The sequence below is a fragment of the Chlorocebus sabaeus genome, chromosome 5, assembly GCF_047675955.1.
Source record: "Chlorocebus sabaeus isolate Y175 chromosome 5, mChlSab1.0.hap1, whole genome shotgun sequence".
Taxonomy (NCBI): Eukaryota; Metazoa; Chordata; class Mammalia; order Primates; family Cercopithecidae; genus Chlorocebus; species Chlorocebus sabaeus.
In genome coordinates this window covers 45,048,881-45,071,388 of record NC_132908.1, presented here as the reverse complement: position 1 = coordinate 45,071,388, position 22,508 = coordinate 45,048,881, and the positions used below count along the sequence as shown (strand labels likewise).

At 42.1% G+C, this 22,508-nt stretch overlaps 2 protein-coding genes across 4 annotated transcripts in view; one reads left to right on the top strand and one right to left on the bottom strand.

Moving 5' to 3' along the window:
• LONP2 (lon peptidase 2, peroxisomal) overlaps positions 1 to 8,731 on the bottom strand; it is a 117,012-nt gene extending 108,281 nt beyond the window's left edge. For 2 of the 3 annotated variants that reach the window (XM_007992441.3, XM_007992448.3), the window contains exon 1: positions 8,400 to 8,729. In XM_007992441.3, the coding sequence (XP_007990632.3) occupies positions 8,400 to 8,632 (233 nt within the window). In that variant the 5' untranslated portion in view covers positions 8,633 to 8,729. Of the gene's footprint in view, positions 1 to 8,399 lie in introns of all 3 variants that reach the window. The other variant, XM_073015353.1, reaches the window with a different exon arrangement.
• A 12,273-nt stretch (positions 8,732 to 21,004) lies between these two features.
• The window catches only part of ABCC11 (ATP binding cassette subfamily C member 11), a 64,700-nt gene continuing 63,196 nt past the window's right edge, over positions 21,005 to 22,508 (top strand). The window contains exon 1 of the mRNA XM_007992369.3: positions 21,005 to 21,408. Coding sequence (XP_007990560.3) covers positions 21,310 to 21,408 — 99 coding nt within the window. The 5' untranslated portion in view covers positions 21,005 to 21,309. The remainder of the gene's footprint in view (positions 21,409 to 22,508) is intronic.

Below are 22,508 nucleotides of genomic sequence, written 5' to 3'. Positions count from 1 at the left end.
ACCCACCTTATCACGAACTGGGAACTTACATATTATGCCCTTAACACTGAATTTCTAAGTGTGAGGGCTAAATATTACAGTCCACACTCTGCCATAGACTGAGGAGAGCTAAAGAAAGACCCACATCTCAAAAGGTCTCAACCTAGTTCTAAGTGGTAATCACTTTTCCTAACAATAGGTGAAAAGGCTTTAAGTCTCAGCTCCTCACCAGCAAATACAACTCTGATCAAGTCACATATAAATTTAATTCACAGAAAGGAAGCCTCATCCAAACTAAGCCAATTATATAAAATATAAAAATCAACATTGAGAAGATACTTCCAGATCCCAAAATAAATAATATTTTCTCCCTTCAGCCATAGGAAAACTGGTAATTCCAGAAAAGAAAATAGAAGGACTAGAACTCTCAACACCCTGGGAAAGCGGTAATAGGAGAACACCACACCTGCCCATCTCAAAGATAATAAATCATATAATACAGTATGTGAATATGAGTGAACTTGCTTACTTCTATACACAGTGAATTCTTGATTACTTCCTTATAAATTACTCATTCCATGGATTACACATAGCCTTTGGCTTCTTTCTGCCACTCAGCTTATTCTGAACTACGTCTATCCTTTCTTACCTTTTCAGTCATTATCATATTTACAATAAAAACTGATTTAACTAATAACTTAAGCCAAACAACTGAGGAGATAAATTGGTGAGGGAAAAAAAATCACGTACATAAAAACTTGAAATTATTTAGCAATTGGCTATTATTTTGACTTATTCGTGTTGTGGTTGCTTTTCTTCAATCAATAGTAGATCTTATTTCCCACTTCCTGAAAGCCCACTCAGATTGCCTGAGAAAGTGAGCCACATCTAAACTGATTAGAGAATAACTTAAACCATAATTCATTGCAGATGATATTCATCAATGTTTGCACAAGGCTGAAAGAGCTCACAGTCCTGTTTGTATATAAAACATCCACAGACAAGAAACTGGATCCCCAGCCTAAAGGGTTTACAAAGTAGAAACCAAGGAGGAACCAGAAAGAGAGATGAGACAAATCCAAACCTCTAGATCAGGAGACAAATTTAATTATTTGGGCTACGTCATTGCTAAAAGGTGATGCTAAAGAGGTTTTTTTTGGTGTTTTTTTTTTGTTTTTTTTTTTTTTTTAGAGAGTCTCGCTTTGTCACCAGGCTGGAGTGCCGTAGCGTAATCTTGGCTCACTGCAACCTCCGTCTCCCAGGTTCAAGTGATTCTCCTGCCTCAGCCTCCCAAGTAGCTGGGACTATAGGCGCACGCCACCACGTGCAGCTAATTTTTTGTATTTTTTGTAGAGATAAGGTTTCACCATGTTGGCCAGGATGGTCTCGATCTCTTGACCTCATGATCCACCCACCTCGGCCTCCCAAAGTGCTGGTAGTACAGGTGTGAGTCACTGCAGTTTTTCTGTTTGTTTGTTTTAGAGGAAGTCTTGCCCTGTCGCCCAGGCTGAAGCGCAATGGCGTGATCTCGGCTAACTGCACCCTCCCTCCTGTGTTCAAGGGATTCTCGTGCCTCAGCCTCCCAAGTAGCTGGGATCACAGGCACATACCACCACACCCAACTAATTTTTGTATTTTTAGTAGAGACGGGGCTTCACCATGTCGGCCAGACTGGTCTTAAACTCCTGACCTCAGGTGATCCACCCACCTCAGCCTCCCAAAGTGCTAGGATTACAGGCATGAGCCACCAACCTGGCCAAAAGGGGTTTTCCTATAAAGTAAATACAATATTTTTGCTGTGAAAGGAAGATGTTCCAAACTGAAGAGATTAAGCTGAATTTATACTATGTCTACAAAAGGTATAGATGTATACATGTCTTAACTGCTTTTTACTTAAAATCACTTATAGTTGACTAGAAATGATCCCTTTTTAAAAAAATCTTTTTTTTTTTTTTTTTAAACAGAGATGGGGTCTCATTATGTTGACCAGGCTGAACTCGAACTACTGGCCTCAAGCAATCCTCCCATCTCGGCCTCCCAAAGTGCTAGGATTACAGACATGAGCTACCGCACCCAGCCTAGAATATATCCCTTTTACAGAACAACATCTGTGAAATTATAGATGGCTAGAAACAGAGTACCTGGTGAGACATTTTGGGTGAAAAGCATAGTGAAAAAGAATCTATTGTATATTGGGCCCCGGGTTTTATATATACAAACAGGTAAACAAACAAAATATTCAACTAATATTTTCCTTCTATGATATACAAAAGGTTGTACATCAAGTCAGTCTTTTTTTTTTTTTTTTTTTTTGAGACGGAGTCTCGCTCTATCGCCCAGGCTGGAGTGCAGTGGTGCGATCTCAGCTCACTGCAAGCTCTGCGTCCCAGGTTCACGCCATTCTCCTGTCTCAGCCTCCCGAGTAGCTGGGACTACAGGCGCCTGCCACGCCTGGCTAATTTTTTTTTTTTTTTTTTTTGTATTTTTTAGTGGAGATGGGGTTTCACCGTGTTAGCCAGGATGGTCTTGATCTCCTGACCTTGTGATCCGCCTGCCTCGGCCTTCCAAAGTGCTGGGATTACAGGCAAGAGCCACTGTGCCCAGCCTCAAGTCAGTCATTTTTCTAAAAATTCTGGCTCTTCCATTGTATGTGCATTATTAGGTATGCTCAAAAGGCAGCATTTTAATTTTGCAACAGATCCAAACTTACACATCCCAATGACTGGTGTCCTTCCCTTTAGCTAGTAGCTCCGTAAATCTATATCCTAACTATGATATTGTTCAAAGAAGTTTTGAAACTCCTAACTCAAATCTACCCTCAGAGTTTGTAAAATATTGTTTTAATTCAAATGAGGTCTGACCACAACGGTTAATAATTTGTATAATTTGGAAACTGACCTAAATAATATAAGAGGTCCAAACATTTAAGAACCATCAACTGCAGTAGTAGGAAAATCTAAAAGCAGCACTACTGGAAAAAGCAGTTTTCCAAGATGAGGATATTATGTAAATATTTAATTCTGGCCTATATGCCCAGCACTTACTTTTTTTTTTTTTTCCTATAGACAGAATCTTGCTCTGTCACCCAAGCTGGAGTGCAGTGATGTGATTATAGCTCACTGCAGCTTCAATCACCGGGGCTCAAGTAATCCTCCCACCTCAGCATCATGAGTAGGTGGGACTACAGGCACATGCCACCAGGCCCAGCCACTTTAAAAAATTTTTTTTACTCAAAGCCCTTCATTTTTCTTGGAATCTTTAATCTTCCAAGACCTTCCGGCAACAATGCTAGTTCAGTTCAGCCCATGTTAGAATAATATGGGGCCTCCCCACTACTCTCTTTAATCCCCTTTTGTGAAAATCTACATTTAAAACTACCCATTGGGATATAGGTTTAGAATGCTTTGCAGTTTCAAAAGGCTTTCATATGTATACTTCATTTTATACCTCCTTTCACCCCATGAAGAAGGTAGTATTATTTCCTTATTACAAGTGAGTAAATGAAATTCAAAAAGGTAGAACATGTCCTGGTGGCTCATGCCTATAATCCCAGCACTTTGGGAGGCCAAGGCAAGTGGATCGCTTGGGCTCAGGAGTTCAAAACCAGCTTGAGCAACATGGCAAAACCCCATTTCTACCAAAAAAAAAAATAGCTGGACATGGTGGCACATGCCTGTAGTCCCAGACACTCAGGAGGCTGAGGTGGGAGGATCACTTGAACCTGGCAGGCAGAGGTTGCAGTGAGCCGAGATGGCACCACACTACACCAGCATGGGTAACAGAATGAGACCCTGTCTCAAAAAAATAAAAGTAGAACAACTTAGTTATACATGGTTACAAGAAAATTTAATAGAAATAAATTTAAGAAATCAATTTAAATTTAAAATTTAAAAGATAAATTTAATAAACTAAGAGTTCCTTAATTATATTTTAAGACAAATTTTACTTTTTTCCCATCACAATGGACAATAGGTTCCACTTGTACCTACAAGAATTATAAACATAGACCAGGCAAGGTGGCTCATGCCTGTAATCCTAACACTTTGGGAGACTGAGGCAGGAGGATCACTTGAGCCCACAAGTTTGACACCAGTCTGGTCAACACAGGGAGACTGCATCTGTACTTCATTTTTTGTTTTTTGAAACAGGGTCTCATTCTGTCACCCAGGCTGGAGTGTAGTGGGACAATCACGGCTCACTGCAGCCTAGACCTCTCCAGCTCAGGCAATCCTCCCACCTCAGCATCCCCAAATAGCTAGGATTACAGGCATGTGCCACCATGCCTGGCTAATTTTTTCTTTTTTTTTTTTTTTGGTAGAGACAGGGTCTTCCTATGTTGCCGGGCTGTCTTGAACTCCTGGCCTCAAGTGATCTTCCTGCCTCGACCTTCCAAAGTGCTGAGATTACAGGCATGAGCCACTGTAGCCAGCCTCTCACTCTTTCTTAAAACTTCATTTCTAAATTCAAGAAATACCACTAGTGTATCATATATCTTCCTTAAGAAGAGTCAATGAAGATTTAGGAAAATCTAATATAATAGATTAAATTTTAAAATTTTACCATTACCAGGTAATATTTCTTGAATGTCTAAGAATTCTAAGAATACAAATAGGTATAATGTATGGATGAAGAACTGATCCAACTTATGAAATTGTGCACCTGTTATAAATAAGGCATTAATAGCTTGTTAGATAAATGCCAATGAAACTTAGCTGGGTTCTTACTGATAAGAAGCAAGCCAACAAAGAGGGGGACTGAGAAGTCGGCACTATGAGGAAATGAAGCCATGTACCCTGAAGAGTGTACATCTGGAAGAAGGCTGGATGACCACCTTGAAATGCTTGAAAGGATATTGTATAGGCAGTGCTAAATTATGACCCTTTTCACTAAGAAAACAATGGGTCACTCAGGAGGCACTAAAAATGCAGTTAAACTAAGCAGAAAAACGCAGGGTGCCCTAGGTCAGCATGCCAGCCAAGTTCTATACTGCAGGACAAGTTCAAAGCTCCTCCTTTAAAAAGACTCCTACAGGTAACATGCCTGCACACTAATGTGCAGAAAGGGACTGTGCTACTCAAAACCACCAAGGAAGCGGCAGAGGTGAGTCAACATCTAACCCTGCCACTCTGTGTGGCAAAGAACGCTGGGAGCAAATCACTTCTGCTGTTCCTTGAAGGTTGTGGCCAGTGTCACCTGGATGGTGTAAAGGAAACAAGAGACAGGAACAGAGCCCCTCATCTCGCCTCTGGGCTACCATACGGAAAAGCAGGTAACTGGGGAAGGACAGATTTGTGCATGGAAACAGACTAATGCTACGGATAACTCAGTATTGGTATTATTAAAGCCTTTGTTTTTCTTTTTTCTTTTTTTTTTTTTAAGTAGAGTGGTTTAAAGGCCATATAAGAGAAAAAAGACATTGGAAACCATTACCAAGGAATGTGGTACAATCTTTCCACATAGGCTTTTTAAGTAGCAAACAATACTTCTAGGATAACTAGATGGTCTGATGAGCTCTTATAATGCTGGAAGTCTATGAAGACTTTTCAGTTTATGCTTTCTAATTTAAATGATTAAATTTTAAATCATCTAACCCTGCCACTCTGTGTGGCAAAGAACGCTGGGAGCAAATCACTTCTGCTGTTCCTTGAAGGTTGTGGCCAGTGTCACCTGGATGGTGTAAAGGAAACAAGAGACAGGAACAGAGCCCCTCTTCTCGCCTCTGGGCTACCATACGGAAAAGCAGGTAACTGGGGAAGGACAGATCTGTGCATGGAAACAGACTAATGCTATGGATAACTCAGTATTGGTATTACTAAAGCTTTTTTTTTTTTTTTTTTAAGTAGAGTGGTTTAAAGGCCATATTAGAGAAAAAAAGACATTGGAAATTATTACCAAGGAATATGGTACAATCTTTCCACATAGGCTTTTTAAGTAGCAAACAATACTTCTAGGATAACTAGATGGTCTGATGAGTTCTTACAATGCTGGACTTCTATGAATCCTTTTCAATGTATGTTTTCTAATTTAAATGATTAAATTTTAACATTGCTACTCAGTTAAAGGCAATAATATGAATATCAAGGATCAGATCACACAGTATCTGATTATTAGTGATTACTTTCAAGCAGGAGAATTGAAGATTGCTGTTTTGGAGGGATTTTCATAAAATAAATTAAAAACCTGAAGGGTATGGTGGCGCTTGCCTATAGTGCCCAGCTACTCCAGAGGCCAAAGCAGGGGATAGCTTGAGTCCAGGAGTTCAAGACCAGCCTAGGCAACACAGTGAGACCCCATCGCTACAAAAAATTTAAAATTTAGCTGGGTGTAGTGGTGCACACCTTTAGTCCCAGCCACTCCAGAAGCTGAGGCAGGAGGATCACCTGAGCCCAGGAGTTCAAGGTTGCAGCGGGCTATGATCACGCCATTGCACCTTGGCCGAGGAGACAGAATGAGACTCTGTCTCAAAAAATAAATAAATGAATAAATAATAAAAATCCTCCAAAGTCTTGCCAGAAGAATACCAACAAATAGTGCAATTTAAAATGTGACTAAATCGACTTTTCAAGTTCACAGTGTGCCCGTGGTTAAGCAATACATATGTACAGTAGAAAGAAAACGCAAAGTCTAATCATGACCACGCTTGCCTAGACAGGGAACTAAGTGCCTGGGCACAGAAGGCAAAAAAATTCGGGAAAAGTAAGCAGAAGGAGCAGGGTCACATGTTGGGAAACTGGAATCCAATACAATTTATCAAAGAGTACTGAAACTTGGAATGTGACCAGTTCCACTCAGGCAATAACCAAAGCAGGTCAGATGGGAGCCAAAATATTTTCCATGCTTGAGAAAATCAAGGCTTTTACAATATAAATGAATACTGGGCTGTTGTGGAAGGTGTGTCGGTCTTTGTTGCTTTGTTTTGCTTTCTTTTAATGGGAGTGCGGGGGAGGTACCCGTCTCCTTTGAGAACTGAAGAAAGCAAAGGATTTGCCTAAAAAAAAAATGTACATAGTCACAAGATTTTGAGGAAAAATAAGGCATGTCTAACCCTCTGGAAATCCATTCAGAGTCAGGAACCCCTAATTTAAAAATGAGTGATAACTGCCAGGAAAAGAGAAGCTCTAAACTGAAAACACAACACCTCCACTAGAGTTAGGAATAGGAGGCGGGTGTTTGGGAGGTGAGTTTGAAGATACTTGTTGACAGTATACTACATACCAGCAGTGTCCGATAAAAATATAATGTGGGCCACATATAAAATTTTAGTGGCCACATTATAAAGGAAAAACAGCAGAAATCTTAACATTTTATTAACCCCAAGTACTCAAAACATTACCATTCCAACATTTAATCTATATAAAATGTATTAATCAAAAAGATTTTTCAAAATTTGGTGTGTACTGTACACTAACAGCACATTTAGGGTGACCAACCTCTTGGTTTCCCTGGGACGGAGGGGCTGAAACATAGGACTTTCAATGCTAAAACAATCCCAGCAAACCAGTACAAATGGCAAATGTAGCAACTCAATTTGACAAGCCACATGCACTACACAGTACTGGACAGCACAGTCATCCATCAAGCATGGTGCAAAGCGGAATATACACATTATTCAATTTATTCTTCATAACCTGCCTAAAAGATGGATGCTGTCAGTTTCCAAACTACAGACTAAAGAAACAGAGGTTAAGGCTCTCACCCAAAGTCACACCAACAAGGCGACGGTACTGGGCAATACAGTAGTAAGCCTGGGGCCTAAGAAATGTTATGAGTGAAGGAGCAGAGGTGAGAAGCTAGGAAAGTTCCAGAAAGGGGGAACCAGCGAAAACGTGAGCACGAAAGGCCCTTTACAAAAGGAAACAGAAGTATTAGGGGGAGAAGGAAAAGGGTGACAAGGAGTATAGAAGGTACCCACAAATAGTGCAGTTTAGGAATGAAACAAGAAAAAGTTAAAACTTACGGAGCAGAGAATGTCTCAGCGGACAAAAATAATGGGTGACAGAAAAGGGGAGGCGGATAGGAGGAAACGGCAGTGGGGAGAAAGGCGGAAAGCGAAGGAAAGTGAAGGCAGAGATCACCGGGGAGAAAGGGCCTGAAGAGTTAAAAGCACTGGCCTAGGAGGCTGAAGACCGAGGGCGAAGAATTGCGGGGCGGAAAGAGGATTCAAATTAAATCATTCAGAGCGGCAGGGAACCCAGTAGTTTCACCAGGTATCAGGCACTACTTCATGAACGATCTCATTCATGGTCATGGGGCAGGTATCTGTCATCCCCATTTTGCATTTGATAGCACCGGAGAGGCGGAACCGAGCCGCGAAGGCCGCCCCGAACCGAGACTCGCGCTCAAGACAGGCTGTGGCCTGGTCCCGGGTCCCCGGAGGAGGCTGCGCCGCCCGCCGCCGCCGCGGGGGCAGCCAGGCCTACCTGTGCAGCGGCGGCAGGTCCTGCGCGTCGCTGGCGGGGTCAGGCGTGTTGGGGATGACGCCCAGGATGGTGCTCTGCAGCGACGTGCCCTTCAGCAGGCGGTTCCGCACCAGCTGCAGGTTGCGGGCCGAGTCCACGCTGGTGCGCATGGTGGAGCCGGGCAGCAGGACGCCCTCGTGGGTGAGCAGCAGCGGGAGGCGGCTGGGGATCTGGATGGGGCTCACTGATGACATGGTGGCAGCCGTTCGCACTGGGGGCTGTCAAAAGGAGCAAGACAGACAGCTGCCTGCTACCTGCTCCGCAGCGACCAAACCTCAGACCCGCCTCCGCGTCCCCGCTTCCGGCTACGCGATACGGTCCGCCCCCGGGCCCAGAAGCCATCGCTTCGCGCTGCTCTCTTGCAGAGCCTGCCGATAAGACTTGTGCGTGGGACCTCTACGAAAAGAGGTGCACTCAAGCGTGCGGCGACCTTCGCCTCACTTACAGAGTATATTTAGAAGGATGATCTTATTTGAATTGTGTATACTTGAAGTGTGTTTAGCTTTTTTCAATTTTTTTATATATACTTGAAGAGTTTTTAACTTTTGATTTGAGTTATTTATTTATTTATTTATTTATTTATTTTGAGACAGATTCTCGCTCTGTCGCCGAGGCTTGAGTGCAATGGCGCGATATCCGCGCCTTGCAGCCTCTGCCTCCCGGGTTCAGGCGTGTCTCCTGCCTCAGCCTCCTGAGTAGCTGGGATTACAGATGCCCGCCAACACACCCAGCTAATGTTGTGTTTTTAGTAGGGAGGGGATTTCACCATGTTGGCCAGGCTGGTCTCTAATTCCTGACCTCGAGTGATCCGTACACCTCAGCCTCCCAAAGTGCTGGGATTACAGGCGTGAGCCAACGTGCCCGGCCCGAATTGATTTTAGATGTACAAAACTGTAGCAAAGAGTTCCTATATACCTTTCACCCAGTTTCGTCTGTTATCATCTTACATAATCATAGTTCAATTATCAAAACCAGAAAATTAACATTACTATCTTTTAACCGGTAGATCTTAACCAAATTTTGCCAGTTTTCCCACTAATGTACTTCATTGGATCTGGTCCAGGATCCAATATTCAGGATCCCACTCTTTATTTTGTTGTAAAATCTTCTGGGTGTTCTCTAATCTGTGGCAATTCCTCAATTTTTTTTTTTCTTTAAAACCTCGATACTTTTATTGTATTTTTTTTCTGTTTTTTGTTTTACTTTATTTTTATTATACTTTAAGTTCTAGGGTACATGTGTACAACATGCAGGTTTGTTACATATGTATACATGTGCAGCACCCATTAACTGGTCATTTACATTAGGTATATCTCCTAATGCTATCCCTCTCCCCTCCCCCAACCCTGTGTCCAAGTGTTCTCATTGTTCATTTCCCACCTATGAGTGAGAACATGCGATGTTTGGTTTTTTTGTCCTTGCGATAGTTTGCTGAGAATGATGGTTTCCAGCTTCATCCATGTCCCTACAAAGGACATGAGCTCATCCTTTTTTATGGCTGCATAGTATTCCATGGTGTATATGTGCCACATTTTCTTAATCCAGTCTGTCATTTATGGACATTTGCGTTGGTTCCAAATCTTTGCTGTTGTGAATAGTGCCACAATAAACATATATATGCTTGTGTCTTTATAGCAGCATGATTTATAATCCTTTGGGTATATACCCAGTAGTGGGATGGCTGGGTCAAATGGTATTTCTAGTTCTAGTCACTTGAAGAATCACCACACTGTCTTCCACAATGGTTGAACTGGTTTGCAGTCCCACCAACAGTGTAAAAGTGTTCCTATTTCTCCACAACCTCTCCAGCATCTGTTGTTTCCTGACTTTTTAATGATTGCCATTCTCACTGGTGTGAGATGGTATCTCATTGTGGTTTTGATTTGCTTTTCTCTGATGGCCAGTGATAATGAGCAGTTTTTCATGTGTCTATTGGCTATATAAATGTCTTCTTTTGAAAAGTGTCTTTTCATGTCTTTTGCCCACTTTTTGATGGGGTTGATTTTTTCTTGTAAATTTGTTTAAGTTCTTCGTAGATTCTGGATATTAGCCCTTTGTCAGATGGGTAGATTGCAAAAATTTTCTCCCATTCTGTAGGTTGCCTGTTCACTCTGGTGGTAGTTTCTTTTGCTGTGCTCTTTAGTTTAATTAGATCCCATTTGTCAATTTTGGCTTTTGTTGCCATTGCTTTTGGTGTTTTAGTCATGAAGTCCTTGCCCATGCCTATGTACTGACTGGTATTGCCTAGGTTTTCTTCTAGGGTTTTTATAGTTTTAGGTCTAACATTTCAGTCTTTAATCCATCTTGAATTAATTTTTGTATAAGGTGTAAGGGAGGGATCCAGTTTTAGTTTTCTACATATGGCTAGCCAGTTTTCCCAGCACCATTTATTAAGTAGGGAGTCCTTTCCCCATTTCTTGTTTCTGTCAGGTTTGTCAGAGATCAGATGCTGTAAATGTGTGGTGTTATTTCTGAGGGCTCTGTTCTGTTCCATTGGTCTTTGTCTCTGTTTTGGTACCCATACCATGCTGTTTTGGTTACCGTAGCCTTGTAGTATAGTTTGAAGTCAGGTAGTGTGATGCCTCCAGCTTTGTTCTTTTGGCTTAGGATTGTCTTGGCAATGCAGGCTCTTTTTTGGTTCCATATGAACTTTAAAGTAGATTTTTCCAATTCTATGAAGAAAGCCATTGGTAGCTTGATGGGGATGGCACTGAATCTATAAATTACCTTGGGCAGTATGGCCATTTTCACGATATTGATTCTTCCTATCCATGAGCTTGGAATGTTCTTCCATTTGTGTCCTCTTTTATTTCGTTGAGCAGTGGCAAAACCTTGATACTTTTAAGGGATACCAGTCAGTTATTTTGTAGAAGTTCATTCAATTCGAGTTTATCCACTGTTTCTCATGATTAGATCAATGGTATGCATTTTGGGACCAAATACCATGAAAGAGATATTGTGGGCCGGGCGCAGTGGCTCAAGCCTGTAATCCCAGCACTTTGGGAGGCCAAGGTGGGCAGATCATCTGAGGTCAGGAGTTTGAGACCAGCCTGGCTAACATGGTGAAATCCCGTTTCTACTAAAAATACAAAAAATTAGCTAGGCGTGGTGGTGCATGCCTGTAATCCCAGCTACTTGGGAGGCTGATGCAGGAGAATTGCTTGAACCCAGGAGGCAGAGGTTGCAGTGAGCCGAGATCAGGCCATTGCACTCTGGCTTGGGCATCAAGAGCGAAACTCTGTCTCAAAAAACAAAAAAAAAGTGTTGTTGTGGCCATGTGATATACAATGGTGAAATGTCTTATTAATGATGGTTTGAATCTTGACTACTTGGTGAAGATGGTATCTGCCAGATTTGTTCACTGTAAGTTACTATTTTTCTCTTTGTAATTAGTAAGTATTGCGTAAGGAGATAATTTTACATTTATTTATTTATTTTTCCTTCAACTTTTATTAGGCTGGTGCAAAAGTAATGGCAAGAAATTTTGGCAATTACTTTTGCACCAACCTAATATTTTAAGTTCTGGGGTACATGTGCAGATGTGCAGGTTTGTTACATAGGCAAACATGTGCCATGGTGGTGTGCTGCACAGATCAATCCATAACCTAGGTATTAAGCCCAACATCCATTAGCTATTCTTCCCAATGCTCTGTCTTCCCCTACCCCTGCCCCAATCAGACTCCATTATGTTGTTCCCCCACCGTGTGACCATGTGTTCTCATCCTTCAGCTTCCACTTCTAAGTGAGAACATACAGTGTTTGGGTTTCTGATCCTGTGTTAGTTTGCTGAAGGTAACAGCTTCCAGCTCCATCCATGTCCCTGCAAAGGACATAATCTCATTCCTTTTCATGGCTGCATAGTATTCCATGGTGTGTATGTACCATATTTTCTTTATCCAGTCTATTGTTGATGGGCATTTAGGTTGATTCCATGTCTTCACTATTGTGAATAGTGCTGCAGTGAACTTACGTGTGCATGTATCTTTAAAATAAAGTGATTTATATTCCTTTGGGTATATACCCAGTAATGGGATTGCTGGGTCAAATGGTATTTCTGCTTCTAGATCTTTGAGGAATTGCCACACTGTCTTCCGCAATGGTTGAACTAATTTACATTGTCACTAACAGTGTAAAAGCATTCCTTTTTCTCTGCAATTTTGCCAGCATCTGTTGTTTCTTGACTTTTTAATAATTGCCATTCTGACTGGTGTGAGATGGCATCTCACTGTGGTTTTGACTTGCATTTCTCTAATGATCAGTGATGTTGAGCTTTTTTTCATGTTTTTGGCCACATGAATATCTTCTTTTGAGAAGTGTCTGTTCATGTCCTTTGCCCAATGGGTTGTTTGGTTTTTTTTTCTTGTAAATTTGTTTAAGTTCCTTGTAGACTCTGGATATTAGACCTTTGTCAGATGGATAGATTGCAAAATTTTTCTTCCATTCTGTAGGTTGTCTGTAGGTTGTCTGTTCACTCTGCTAGTAGTTTCTTTTGCTGTGCAGAAGCTCTTTAGTTTAACTAGATCCCATTTGTCAATTTTTGCTTTTGTTGCAATTGCTTTTGTGGTTTTCATCGTGAAATGGTTGCCTGTGCCTATGTCCTGAATGGTATTACCTAGCTTTTCTTCTAGAGGGGTGTGTGTGTGTGTGTGTGAGAGAGAGACAGAGTCTCGCTGTGTCGCCCAGGCTGGAGTGCAGTGGCGTGATCTCGGCTCACTGCAAGCTCCGCCTCCTGGGTTCATGCTGTTCTCCTGCCTCAGCCTCCCGAGTAGCTGGGACTACACGCACCTGCCACCACGCCCAGGTAATTTTTTGTATTTTTGGTAGAAATGGGGGTTTCACCGTGTTAGCCAGGATGGTCTCAATCTCCTGACCTCGTGATCCGCCCACCTCAGCCTCCCAAAGTCCTGGAAATTACAGGCGTGAGCCACCTCGCCTGGACCTTCTAGAGTTTTATAGTTTTGGGTTTTACATTTAAGTCTTTAATCCATCTTGAGTTAATTTTTGTATAAGGTGTAAGGAAGGGGTCCAGTTTCAATTTTCTGCATATGGCTAGCCAGTTCTCCCAGAACCATTTATTAAATTGGGAATCCTTTCCCCATTGCTTGTTTTTATCAAGTTTGTTGAAGATCAGGTGATTGTAGGTGTAATTTTACATTTATTATTTAGAATTCTCCTGTAAGAAAGGGCTGTTCCATTTACCCCATTTATTTACTTACTCAATTACTTTTTAATGTTAGTATGGTCTCATAGATATTTAGTTTTTACGAATTTTTTTTTTTTTTTTTGAGACGGAGTCTCATGCTGTCGCCCAGGCTGGAGTGCAGTGGCCGGATCTCAGCTCACTGCAAGCTCCGCCTCCCAGGTTTGCGCCATTCTCCTGCCTCAGCCTCCCGAGTAGCTGGGACTACAGGCGTCCACCACCTCGCCCGGCTAGTTTTTTGTATTTTTTAGTAGAGACGGGGTTTCACCGTGTTAGCCAGGATGGTCTCGATCTCCTGACCTCGTGATCCGCCCGTCTCGGCCTCCCAAAGTGCTGGGATTACAGGGTTGAGCCACCGCGCCCGGCCTTTTTTTTTTTTTTTGAGATGGAGTCTCACTCTGTCACCCAGGCTGGAGTGCAGTGGTGCAATCTTGGCTCACTGCAAGCTCTGCCTCCCGGGTTCGTGCCATTCTTCTGCCTCAGCCTCCTGAGTAGCTGGGACTACAGACTCCTGCCACCATGCCTGGCTAATTTTTTGTAGTTTTAGTAGAGATGGGGTTTCACCACGTTAGCCAGGATGGTCTCAATCTCCTGTACTTGTGATCCACCCGCCTCGGCCTCCCAAAGTGCTAGGATTACAGGCGTGAGCCATGGCGCCTGGCCTAGTTTTTATGGATTCTAATCCAATAATATTATGGGTTTTTTTTTTTTTTTTTTGCTTGAATTGTTTTGGATTTGACCATTTCTGCATGTTGAAATTTGACTTGGGTTTGGCCTTAGGTTGCAGATGGAATATTTTCTCCAATAAGAAATAAGAAGTCCAGCAGTACTTTCAGAATTCCAGAAGGAATTGAAAGTCCATTCATATCAAGAGTTATTCGTTGAGGGACTTCTCGGTACCAGGCCCTGAGCTAACTGCAGAGGGGTAGACAGGTCCCAAAACAAGGTCCTACTTTCAAGGATCACTCAGCCAGGGGAACAGACCCATAGAAATCCGAGTATGAGGTAGGGCAGACAGAACTGTGTGTTTATATGTGTGTAACAGATAAGGGAAAGAGAAATCAGGTTGCTAGGTGCTGTGGGAGAGACACACAAATAGAAACTTGGAAGCTCCTGCCTAAAGCTCTTTGTCTGACAGGATCCCACCTTCTTTCATTCATTCACTGAATATCATTTTCACATTGCTTAATATTCATTTCAATAAACATTCACTGGAAATGTTTTTTGAACACCTATAATATGCTGGACACTATTCTAGGTAATGGGGTATAGATCAGGGAATAAGACAAACCAGATTTCTGCTTTCATGAAGCTGACATTCTAGTGGGAAAAACAAACAATAAGCAAGGAAAGAAATAAGGAAAATATTTCTGGATAGTAATAAGCCTTTTAGATGGTCAGAGAAAGCCTCTGAAAAGATGACATTTGAACTGAGGCCTGCACTATGAGAAAGTATAGATCAATGCAAAGATTAGGGGGTAAGGGTCAAGGGCACAGTTAAAAAGCAGCACTTGCAAAGACCCTGTGGCTAGAATGAATTTATGGTGTTTGAGGAACCTGTTCTTGGAATGTCTGAGCTTGGGACCTAGTGGTTCCAGTTGCAATAAGGTGGGCAGAGTCCGATTATAGAGGGCTATGTAGGCTCTGGTAAAGAGTTTGGGTCTTAATCTAAACCTGATGGAAACCATGGGAGAGATTAAGTTGAGGAATAACATTATCTAGCTTATGTTTTCAAAAGTTCATTTTGGCTGCAATGTGGAGAATGGAATATAAGGATTTAAGATCAAAAGCAGGGAGGGCAGTCAGGAGGTGGATGCAGCTGTCCAGGCAACAAGTGATGACTTAGAATAGGAGCAGGCGCTGTCAAGCTATGTTTGATTGTAGCTTCAAGAGAATATGCTGATGGATTGGACATGAAGATTTAAGGCAAAACAGTTGCCAAGGATTATCCTAGGTTGGGGCCTAAGCCACCAGGGCCTGGAGAGAGGTTGAGCCAGTAGCTGAAGATCCTAGCTATAATGAGGGTCTCGATCACTTCTCTGGATATATACAATGTACCCACCCTGTGACAGACTCTGGGGGTGATACAGAGATAAAACATATGTGGCCCAGATTCCCAAGTGCTTACCTTTTCATCAAGGGTCTCTCCAAGGGTAAGAGGGGAGGGACTGCATTCATTCAGACTTCCAGAGTTTTAACAAAGAACTTCTAAAACCAGCTTACAAACTTTATGGTATATTTTTGAAACACTAATGTTTAATACTTTTAACCCACTTACGCTGGAGGTTGCAATTTTTTTTGGATTTTTGCAATCAGACCTTGGTGATGACCTTGAGTAGTCAGATAGAAATAACTTTCACATGCTTAGCATTCCCATAATGGAACACTAGGCATAAATGGCCTAACACATACATGTGCCCCAACAACCACAATAAACAAAACTGTATAAATGTTCTGTTCACATAATAATGGCTGGATTTAGTTTTTAAAATACAAATTCAGGCTGCTCTATAGAAGATGTGGTGTGTGCGGAAACAGGCCCAAGTTTAACCTGCCTGCTTGATGAAAACCCTCTTTCAATCCTGTCACTATATCTCCGTGATGGGATGTGTCAGCCCACTTGGGAGAACACCAAGAATTTAAATGTGAAATCTTTTGTGACTGTGCGACTTTCCTAGCTCCTTTTTTTGACAGACTCTGCATGTACTTCATTCATTTATCCATCGAATATTTGCTATGCATGTACTATGTGCTGGGCACTCTTCTAGATCTCAGAACACATCTGTGAACAAGACAGACAAGGTCCCTGGTTTCAAAGAGCTTACATTCTAATGAGGTATGCAGAAAACAAATAAGCCAACAAGGAAAGAAATGGCAATTTCAGAATGTGATGAGTAAAGGAAGTAGATTAGGAGAATATGCAGAAGGTGATGTGGAGAGAGGGGATCTGGGAAGGTTACTCTGAGGAGGTGGCATTTGAGTAGAGTCCTGAATGTCAAGAATGAACCAGCTCTGCAAGGAGGTGGGAGGAGAATATTCTTGGCAGATATTAGGACTTGTGCAAAGATCAAGGTAAGAGGATCATCCTAGCTTCTGAAATTGAGGAGAAGGCCAGGTACTGAGATGTGGGGATTCTTCAGTTAACAAGATGCCCTCCTGAAGCTATTGGAACTAACAGAAGGATATAAACCTAAGAGCAGAGAAAGTTAAATAGCACAGGGTGAGGTACAGGAGGAGTAAGATCTAATCACTTAAACTTCTTTAGGGCCCATCTGGCAGGTGCTTCTGGCTCCTTGCCCTGGACACTTCCTTAGCCACTGATGTGCCTTCTGGTCTTGGACACTAGACCCTGCTGTGTAAGAATAAGGAAATAAATCAGCTCCTCCAGAAAGCCCTTGATACAGGTTGCCCTGCTCCATTGGCTTCCCTCCTGTTCACAGTCTGTTTCACCATATGCAAGCAACCCACGTCCAAATCAAATTTGTCATCCTGACCTTTGCCTCTGGGGATTGGGAAAACACAGGGCTGGAAGCATCTGTTGTTTCCTCTCTATTTTATTCCCAGTCATGTCCTGGTTTCCATCCTTACTACAATGATGGTCTTACACTAATTAGAGTGAATAAACTCCAACTCCATTTTCTTCCAGAAAGAGAATTGGGAGGCCAGGGAACTTTTCCGGGACTGCCAAAGAAAGTTCTGGAGGGAATTCCCCGGTCAGTCCAGGAAGTGGAGATGGGCCTCATGGAACTGGAAGGAGGCCCAAGCTAATATGTGGCTAAGCTCAAGCTCGTTTGCTTGGGACGAGCGACTGATGTTCTGCAAGCATAACTATTACATGTTTGCATTTTCTTAATTTTCATTGGGTTTCATTTTCCATGTTGTTAGTTTCCTGGATGAATCTTGAATAGGAAAGAGTCACATTATGTGCTGGCACTCTTCTAGATCCAAAGACACATCTGTGAACAAGACAGACAAGGTCCCTGGTTTCAAAGAGCTTACATTTTAATGAGGTATGCAGAAAACAAATAAGCCATAAAGGAAAGAAATGGCAATTTCAGAATGTGATGAGTAACCCTCGTTGCATCTCTTTGCATCTCTAGTTGTGAAACCTTCATTACCTCTCTTTGCAGGTGTATTTGAATAAACCAGGTTGGCAAATCATACTATAGCTGAGAGGTGAGAGAAAATCTAATTTCTTTACTTGGTCTTTACAAATCTGGTCTTCCTCATGATCCCCCACTTGCTGGTTAATGAGGAAAAAATAAATGTTCTGGCTTATCAGTTTAAGATCTTGTTTGAGCCAATAATTTAAATAATTTTATTAAATAATTCTCACTAAAGGCTCTGTCTCAGAGTTGTCACCTGGCAGAGAAAGAATCAGGGACCTGGGCATAGTGACCTCTGCTCCTAGGCTTTCCCAGGGGAGGTCTTTTGTCTGCTTGGTCACTGCCTGTCCTGCTGTCTTTGCAAGCCAACTGGATCTTGGGTAGGCCTTCAAGTAAAGCTTTTTTGGCTCACTCACCTGGGGGTGTTCTCTGAGTTGCTAGGACTCCCCTGTCCCACTTCCGTTGGCACCATAATCCCCTCCAAGATCTCTCCATGACTCTCAACTGTTTGCAGCCTGGGTTGTCCAGTATGCCACTTCTGGAAAGTCCTTCACCCAGACTTTTAGCAACTTCTTCTTCCCATCTATACCACAGGGAAGCCAAGAAAGCTTACCACCAGCACAGCCAGCCACAGCCCATAGAGCACTTAGAAGTGAATTGGAAAATGATGTGCCCAGCAAGACGAGGATTTAAGAAAAGGCAGCACTCTTGCAAGATGAATGCCACAGTGGTCTGCTGGAGCCTGTTCTTACTGCTTCATGAGAATCAGCGGTCAAATTTTCATGAACTTTGAGAGCCTAGTTGCTAAACAAAAACATTATTAAAAATCAAGTTATATAAACTTACAATTAAATAAATTGTATCAAAAACAAAGATAATACTCAAAATGTATCATTTCCTACTTATTTTGCTACCTTTTGCTGTTATTTATACTTCTGAGGTTACTTACATCTATTATATATCTGTGGTAGAAACAGTATATGGTGATGTCGTGCTGTGCATCTCTTCCCAGCTCTGCATTCGGTGGAGTTATGTTGGTATCACATCATGAAATCAGCCATGGTGGGTGTGTTTACACCACAGAAATAGGCAAAGGCTATATATCGGGGCTGGATTTATTGTTTTGTTGATTGTCTAGTCTTAAGAAAGAAATGTAGGAAATGTTAATATTGTAGATTAAATTTACAAGTGTGTGGGACCTGTAGCCATTATATTGTGAGTAGTAAAATAAAATAAGGGAATATTCTTTCAGCATTTGAAAACTATTCAGCAAAGTTACTCAGGTCATTGACAAATGAGTGAAGATTCAACCAACATACATCTCTGGTATTGCACTTTCCTCTCATTAACATAGAGGAAAATGGCAAGTAGCATTGGAACTATACTTAATCACCAATTGCAACCACAGGTTTGTTACAGATACAAACATTTATCAGCACAGCACTGAGGAAGCCCTTTGCAAGGATATGAGACTTGGCCTCTGAAATTTGCTGTCTCCACCCCCTGCTCTATTCCCTTTACTGGGGATGTTTGTGTGTGAATAAATCATACAGCAATACACCATGGCCCCATCCACAGGGCCTCATTCTAGGGAATCATGCCAGTTTTACTTTAATGCAGCTATATTCTAGGCTGGTTCATTTGCAGCCAGTCTTCTTCCCAGAGCTGTAAAGAGTGTATGTCACTCTCTCATATCTAATACACCTTCTTCTCTCTCTCTCTTCTCTTTTCTATCATCCCTGAAGTGTCCACATTCTACCACTACATGGCAAGTAAGCCTATGGCCTGGTGCCCTGGCTGGGAAGTCTATCTTATATGGTCTGCAAGAAAATTCCAGCAACTGACTCTACCAGATCTGGTTGTGATTTGGTAAAAGGAAGTGGGATGGGAGGGAATGGGACAAAGAAATCTAGAGTAACTTCTCACAAAGTAATGGGTTAGTTTGCAGTCTATGTGCTTGAAGTACAATCCTGTATTTGAATGTTTGTTTTGTTTTGTTTTGTTTTTTGAGATGGGGTCTTGCTCTTTTGCCCAGGCTGGAGTTCAGTGGCACAATGTCATTTCATTGCAACTTCCACCTTCCAGGATCAACTTACTCCTCTGCCTCAGCCTCTCAAGTAGCTGAGACCACAAGTGTGCACCACCATACCTAGCTAATTTTTTATATTTCTGGTAGAGACAGGGTTTTACCATGTTGCCCAGGCTGGTCTCAAACTCCTGAGTAATGGGTTAGTTTGCAGTCTATGTGCTTGAAGTACAATCCTGTATTTGAATGTTTGTTTTGTTTTGTTTTGTTTTTTGAGATGGGGTCTTGCTCTTTTGCCCAGGCTGGAGTTCAGTGGCACAATGTCATTTCATTGCAACTTCCACCTTCCAGGATCAACTTACTCCTCTGCCTCAGCCTCTCAAGTAGCTGAGACCACAAGTGTGCACCACCATACCTAGCTAATTTTTTATATTTCTGGTAGAGACAGGGTTTTACCATGTTGCCCAGGCTGGTCTCAAACTCCTGAGCTCAAGCAGTCCTCCTGCCTTGGCCTCCCAAAGTGCTGGAATTACAGATGCATGCCACCATGCCCAGCCTCAGTATTTGAATGGTAAAAGCTATATCTGAACACCAGGACCAACTACATAATTTGTGGGTCCCAGTGCAAAATGTAAATGAAAATGAAAATGTGGGTCTTCTTGTTCAAATGTATTAAAAATTTCAAGATGGCAACAGAAAAGCATTAAACTAAGCCTGGGGCTCTTGGGGACACGGGCTATACCCTCATGGCCCGGGCTCTGCTGCATGCTTTCTCTTTCCATCTTTTCAGAATATTCCTAATTACTTACCTTCTCTCCTGCCCCAGGCACATGAATGTTCTGAGTCAAGCAGGGAGTGAGTCACATACTCAGGAAAACAAATATGAAAGGCTCATCAAAAAAAAAAACAACAACAACCCTGATTATTTAAGTTTCCTAACTTGTGCCCAGATTCCCTCTGGGATCTGTGAAAACCAAGAGTGAAAGAAGGGCAAAATGATGTTTCTTTCATTCACGTATGCGTCCATTCCTTCTTCATTTGTTGAGCACCTGCTGTCCTCCCAGCACGTTCCAGGCCCCGGAAATTCAACAGCGAGGAAAGCAGACACATCTCTGTGCTCATGAGGCTCTCTGTGTAGTGCATAAACGAAGTCTGAACAAATAATGATTCAAACAAATACACAGTTACAGACTGGGATAAAGCAAGAAGACTGATTTTACGAGCAGGGCTTTGATAGACCAAAGGAGATTGCCCAGGATCAAGGGTATGGTGTTAGGGGTGGGTTAGGGAGGGTGGTTAAAGAAAGTTTCGCTAATGATTTGGGCCTGAGGTCTGAGAAGATATTTAAAAAGAGGGATCAAGCACATGCTAAGGAGAGGAAAGAGCAGGCACCCAAACCTCTGCATGACCCCAAAATGCTCCCGGCAGGGTAGTGCCCCCTTTCCTGCCTGCTCAAGATGGGATCTAAGCTGCCTCTAACTCCTGCTGTCTTTTCATGTTCTCTGATTCTGGGAAACGAAGAATTGGCAGGAACTGAAAATGACTAGGAAGAGGACATACTGGGTGCCCAACTCTTCTGGTGGCCTTGTGAATCTTGGCATCGACATAGGCGATGACATGGTTTCAGGACTTAGTTATGTAAGTAGATCTCTTAGCATCAGCACCCCAGGAAACTGAGTTGGCAGATTATTCTCTATAGTCATAAATTACGTCGAACAATTTCTTCCCATACTTATTTACCCTTGAATTTGTAAATTTTTTTCTTTTCTTTTTTTGTTTTCTCTCTCTCTATTTTTTTTTTTTTTTGACTCAGGGTCTTGCTTTGTCACCCAGGCTAGAGTACAGTGGCACAATCATAGCTCACTGAAGCCTCTGGGTTCAAATGATCCTCCCACCTCAGCCTCCTGAGTAGCTGGGACTATAGGCACATACCACCACACTGATCTAATTTTTAAATTTTTCACAGAAACGGGGGTCTCCCTATGTTGCCCAGACTTGTCTTGAATTTCTGGCCTCAATCCTCCTGTCTTGGCCTCCCAAAGCACTGGGATTACAAGCATGAGCCACCCCACCCAGCTACTCTTGATTTTTTTCAAATGGACCTCAGGCTTCCACAATTAGATCAATTATAATCCGTCATCATGGCACACCTTCATGGTTTATGCATATCTCTATGCATAAGATTGTATAGAGATTAGATTGTATCTATCTCTATATCTATCTGTCACCTATTACCTACTTATCTATGCATTTACTCGTAATAATAATAATAATAATAAGCATCTGCAAACTCATCACCAACATATCAACTTGGACCTTGACAATCAGACGCAGCAATTGGTCTTCCCCCATCTCATTCCCCAACCCTTCCTACCTGATGTAACCACTATTCTGAGCCTCTTTCTGTCAATCCTTGCTGTGCTTTTAAAATAGTATTATTTTATATAGAATATATTATGTATTCTATATGAAGTCCTAAAAATTACCTGTCCTTTTATTTTAGTTGTCAAAAGGGAAACATATAATATTTTAGGATTTGCTTTTCTACTTGTTGGTTTCTTTTTAGTAGATTTACCCTCAAAGAGTGGCTTGGTCCCTCATTCTGCGGGTAACTAACTATGACACCCTTTATTCCTGTCTAAATTGTTTACTGTCAGATAAAAATCCAAAGATACCTCTTTAACTTGGCCAGACTCACTCAGCAAATGTGGGGCAGAGCAAGTGCTGGGACCTACTTG